This window comes from Triticum dicoccoides, chromosome 2B (genome assembly GCF_002162155.2).
Source record: "Triticum dicoccoides isolate Atlit2015 ecotype Zavitan chromosome 2B, WEW_v2.0, whole genome shotgun sequence".
Classification (NCBI taxonomy): domain Eukaryota; kingdom Viridiplantae; phylum Streptophyta; class Magnoliopsida; order Poales; family Poaceae; genus Triticum; species Triticum dicoccoides.
Window position 1 is genome coordinate 513489162 of NC_041383.1, and position 5322 is coordinate 513494483.

Here is a 5322-nt window from a genome sequence, read left to right on the forward strand (position 1 = left end):
ATGGTCTTCAACTGGTGAAGAAATGCCTTATCTGGAGGGTTTGGAATGACACAACTATTCGGACCTAGCAAGACCGATGGATTCCTAGGGGACCGTCATTCCGCCCTATAACCTCAAAGCGACAATGTAGACTCAATAGAGTTTTGGATTTTTTTGGCTAACAACGGTGCCTGGATTCCAAATTTATTGAACCAACACTTTTATCCTGCTGACGTGGTGGTTATTCGACAAATTCGTACATCACCTAGATTTCTCGCGTAGTAGCCAGACCCCCAGAGGTGATTTAGTGTTCGCAGTGCATATAAACTTGCGATGGAGGCACACGAAACTCTTTCTCGCCAGAAGCCTCGAGCTCTTGCCCTGATATTTACCGGAAGTTGTGTGACTTGGTCTGGCAAGCAGTTGTGCCCCATAGGATGGAGGTCACGACATGGAAGGTGATCTCCGGGGCACTAGCTATACCATGCCATGTAAGTGTCGCCATCACCTAGCTCGATGCGCGACATGCCCACTGTGCGGCAAGGCAAACTAGGATACATATCATGCTCCGGTAACATGTGATAATGCAGCTATGTTATGGGATTCGATGACTGAAGTCTGGCCTATACCTAATAAGGAACAAGTTCTATACACCGAAGAAGAATGGTTGTTAAAATTTTTTTTTTGCACTGCATTCAAGTGGCATTTGAGATATGATCATCATGTTAATATGGAGGATTTGGAACCTTCAACATGGCCTGGTTCACGGTAAAAAAAATCCATGAAAGCTTTGATGAGTTTCTTATGTAGCTATTTTAACTCAGTCCACAATATATGACATCTCATAACCGAACACATAATCAAAGGCAAGTCTCTTGTTGACGATATTGCTAATGGTGCAGAGTATGAAGGTTCTTCCGCCGGTGCCCCCAGGGACATCGCCACCAACGGATTGGTTGGCTTTATCGGTGGATGGGTCTTTCTCCTCAGAGGATGGATCAGCAGGAGCGGGCATGATCTTGAGGAACAACGGTGAGATTATTTTTGCTTCATGCCAACTTCTGTTCTATTGCAACAATGCTCTCGCTGCGAAGATTCAAGCAATAATGATAGGAATGTTGCTAGCCCTTCAATAGTCTAGCCTTCTTGTTGTGGTGTAGTCGGACTCAATGATAGCTCTCTTCTATGTTGATGCTTCCCTCGTCAAATCACCATTTGGTAATCTGGTGAAGGAAATCAAGAATCGAATGGTAGAACGGGAGTTTAAACCGGTTGATATAGCTAGATCCCAGAATAGGTTTCACATTGTCTCGCTAATTATGCTCGTACGGCTCACAACACCGCCTGTTGGTTGCAACGAGGCCCCCAATTCATTCATGATTTTGTATTAGCAGATTGTAACCCTATGGCCATGGAATAGAACTTTGTGATTATCCGCAAAAAAGAAAAAGAAAAACAGCTTGATAACTCGTGTGTTCCCATTAAAACTCTACTCCCGAACTATTGTTTCGCTCATGCAATGGAGCAGGTGGCTTCTGCTCATATTTGCTACCCAAAGAATCATCGCCTGAATACACGACCAAATCGTTCAAAATTCTGCCCGTTCTACGTATCAAGGCTATATGTTCAGTGGAATATCAAACGTGTTGTTGTCAGGTGATCCACCAAAAAAGTGCGTCAAGAGGCAACTGGTTATCCTTCATCATGTTCAAGTAGCCGAAAGAAAAAATGCTCATCAGGATCATTACAACCATCCTGCCAGTATTATTTGCTCGATGTTCCACCAAAAATCCAAGAGCTCGCCACAAGCGAACCTAAGACTAGGAAACCTATACAAATATAGAAGACAAACTCTTCTGTGCTCGTACTCGCAGCATTTTATGGAGCACAAATGTCAAATTAAGCTAGGACAGAAAGGTATGCCTGCTCCCTGGCTCTACGATGATGGTGCCAGCGCCAACTTCTTGGGTGGTGGGTTTCCTCCAGCAAGCAGCACGTACGCATAGAAACAAGCCATCGCAGTGCTGTACCATTTTGAAGAAAGAGTAACAATACATCAAGGTCTTCTATTTCCACGAGAAAAATGAAGGGGGTTATACATCAGCAGTAAGGTACCTCAGTGAAGCGTAGAAGCCCCAAGGAAGAATTCTATTTGTCTGCAAGACAGAACTATGATTAACTCACTGTTACGGAAGGAATGATCCATAAAAACAGAACGTTCACGGTAGTTACCAGTAAGTATGCATGGGAATACTTCCATGCAAGGACAGCAGAAATTGCTAAAAGGGAGCAAATTGAACATGTCAATAAGCAAACATGTAATACAGAACAAGCAAACATATAATACACCAAGAATATGGAATGTTATCTCACCTGCTTGGCCCAATATAAACAGGAAGCTGGATCTTCCACTCCTCCAAAAGTTTAAACTGAGGGTACCAAGAAGGAGCGTAGCAAGCCCAGGTGCAACACCTAGGACAAGACTTACAGTACTCCTAGAGAAGAAGTAGCCTAGAAGCCCCATGCAGAACAAAAGACCACCTGCACTACCAAACGAAATTATTTGTTATGCAGACACATCCAAGCTAACAGAGTCGATGTTTTCAGTGCTACTATCTACCGGATACCATTCAAGCCTGATGGAACCGTTAACGTAATAAGGAACATTTCCTGTTTGAAGTATGACTGCAAAAGAAAGCACTCATGACATTCTCATTTTCGACTGGTTTGGGATTATTTATCATACCTATATAGCAAGGGCAATCTGACATCCGTAAGGATTTTTGCTCTATAAGGAAAATTGTAGCTTTTCTGAAACTTGTAGGGTCAATCAACACTCTAATAGTAAGTTTGGGTAATTATGCAGTGAGAAGCTCATCTTTACTTTCAAACAGTTACGACCTACAGCTTCAGTTTCATTAAGAAGCTGAAAAATAAAATCGATTTACAACATACTAGTAATTCTCCTAAACAAGAAACTGGTATGGGCAAAATTACGCTTATCAGGAAACTTCAGCGGCGGAATTTTACATTCACCCACATGATTATTCAATAAAAGAATGACAGGATTTTGCCTTTGTTGTAAAAACAGTTACTTACCAAAAGGAATCCCAAAACAAAAATCATGGATCTTAGCACTCCTCTTTGGGGGAGTCACATCTTCAACTGCTTCTACATGTTCGCCTGCTTGATCTGATCTCGAGTTCAACTCTTCAGTCCGAGTGTTCTCATTTGCACATTTTGTTGCAATTTTGGCACTAAAACCAAACGGCTTCCCACCCACTCCACTGGTAGAAACTGAAAGCTGAGACAATAAAATATGTTTAAAAGGTAAAGTCAACCTTTTTATTTAGTTTTACATTATTTTCTCTAAGAAACAAATCTTCTGGTCATTATGCCCAAGCTAATCTTGTGGAAGAGCATGGCCTGATGCTGCAGGAAATAATGTAACTTTTTGCAGAATATTATAACACCAAAATGCATCTCAAGACATGTGTCCACCAAAATGCATTTACTACCAATGGTGATTTGTGGCCTATATTATTCACCTTATAAATTACAACAGAACAACTAAATCAGCTTAGGTTCTCATCTCTAGGTCCTCCCAATAAGAGCAGAAAACACTTGACTCTATTAAAATTGGATAGCTTGATCATGTGATTATACTTGGTCCATGCTAGCACATCAGAGCACAGGAGTAGGCAACAGCTTCAACTCTTCATGAACCCGACTGGTACAAGAACGATAACACTTAAAACTACAGAAGCATGAATTCAAATGTTTATTGTTCCAAATTTCTACAAGCAGATTCACCAACCAGCACCGCAGAACCATTTTCTCGCCTCTTTGTGATATAATTTTCTTTAGACAAGGTGCACAACACCATCAATGATCAAATTGCCAGATGCGTGCAAATGGAAAACTCCCCTGCTACCCCTACTAAATTGTCAAGTGCAACTGTCAGTGTTGTTTCATAGTGCCTCAGGCAGACTGTACATAAACTTAATATTTTTCTTCTTTATGAAAATCACATGACTGTTAACTTTTGCATAACAACCAAATATTCTAGTGGTCAATGATCAAGAACTTGCAAAACAACAATAACATGTTCTTCAGATGAGTAGAGTATCAACCAAACACAAGAAAATATAACAGGGAATGAATAGATAGTGTTTACTGTCTGGATCGGGGTAATACCTTTAGTGAACCAGCGAGAGGGTGACGTTGCCACCGGCAGGAGGAGGGTACTCTGAAGGCTACATGCCTCTGAGCGACCGTGGCTGATCCACGGAGCTGCGCCGCCGCTACCGCCATGTGGGATTGAGACGGTGAAACAGGACTTTTTATCATTTGCCCTGAAGTTGGTGCAACCTTGATGATTTATTTGGCCAAATTGGTGTGCCACATGCCCTGAAGTTGATGTGCCAATCAATGAGTTCCGGACATGTGTTATACAAAATGAAGTAGTCACTTAAATCTAACCCCCACCCCTCTGCTTCTTTTCCACAAGCATATATGGCTTGCACCTGAACGGTAGCCACGCACCAGGAGCACGCGCTGGGGCAGCAGGAGGCTCAAGCGCACCTCTCTGTTCAGAGATATATGCTCACTTTCTCATATATTTTCTCCAGTTTTTCCACAAAAAATATTTGATCAAAGGAAGAAAAAACGGAGCTACTCCTTAAATTAGAAAAGGAAAACGCTAAGAATTTTTGACACAACATCTATGTCGAATAACGAGTTTCTCATCTAGGGTTTCAAGGAGGGGTTCAACCAATCAAGGAACTCGTAGGAGGGTAAAATATAAGGGAGGGACGGAGCATACCTTGCCGTCGCTGTCGCCCTGGCTGCCGGACTTGGACCGAGGTCGAGAGGGCGTCGGGGCAGCGACCGAAAGAGAGGGAAACGAGAGACGAAGAGGGAGGGTCGGAGGGAGGAGAGATCCCAGGATCTGTTCGCGGCGAGTCAAGCCAGGTGCCTGTGGGCAGACCTGGAAATTTACCAGGGGCGGTATGGTTATTTCAGTCATCCCAGAGGGTTAAAAAGTCTAGCAATTGATCCTCTGGACCAAATATTATCCAAGGAATGTGCCACATGACGGTCGTTAAAGTGCGACCTTTGTGCCCTCCTCTCCCATCTTCTTTGCCACGCCTGCTACCTTGCCCTGCTTCTTCTTTCCTCCTCATGTTTTCTTAGCTCATCTTCAACAGATGATAAAAAAATCTGCCGTGCCCAAAATATGTTTTTATGGTATTTTATGCTAAAAGATAGTGCTCCAACAGATGATATATCTTATCACGTGTCAAAATTTGCCCCCCGCCGCAAATTTGTAGCACCTGTGCG

General features: G+C 42.7%; 1 protein-coding gene across 1 annotated transcript; it reads right to left on the reverse strand.

The window, feature by feature from the left end:
• Positions 1–1652: 1652 nt before the first annotated feature.
• Positions 1653–4973, reverse strand: LOC119364566 (protein FATTY ACID EXPORT 1, chloroplastic-like). The gene is made up of 7 exons (XM_037630050.1): positions 4805–4973; positions 4177–4389; positions 3079–3283; positions 2353–2520; positions 2212–2258; positions 2095–2135; positions 1653–2003 (listed from the first exon to the last, which is right to left on the reverse strand). The coding sequence occupies exons 2-7, from the start codon at positions 4327–4329 to the stop codon at positions 1916–1918; spliced, it is 702 nt and encodes a 233-aa protein (XP_037485947.1). The 5' UTR covers positions 4330–4389; positions 4805–4973; the 3' UTR covers positions 1653–1915.
• Between the last annotated feature and the right edge of the window lie 349 nt (positions 4974–5322).

Excerpts from the sequence above, each read along its gene's own strand:
- LOC119364566 (XM_037630050.1), bottom strand. The coding sequence starts at position 4,329 with ATGATAAAAAGTCCTGTTTCACCGTCTCAATCCCACATGGCGGTAGCG. Across the intron at positions 3,284-4,176 it reads CTCTCGCTGGTTCACTAAAG|CTTTCAGTTTCTACCAGTGG; the intron begins GTATTACCCCGA and ends TTATTGTCTCAG. Across the intron at positions 2,136-2,211 it reads ATTCCCATGCATACTTACTG|ACAAATAGAATTCTTCCTTG; the intron begins GTAACTACCGTG and ends TCTGTCTTGCAG.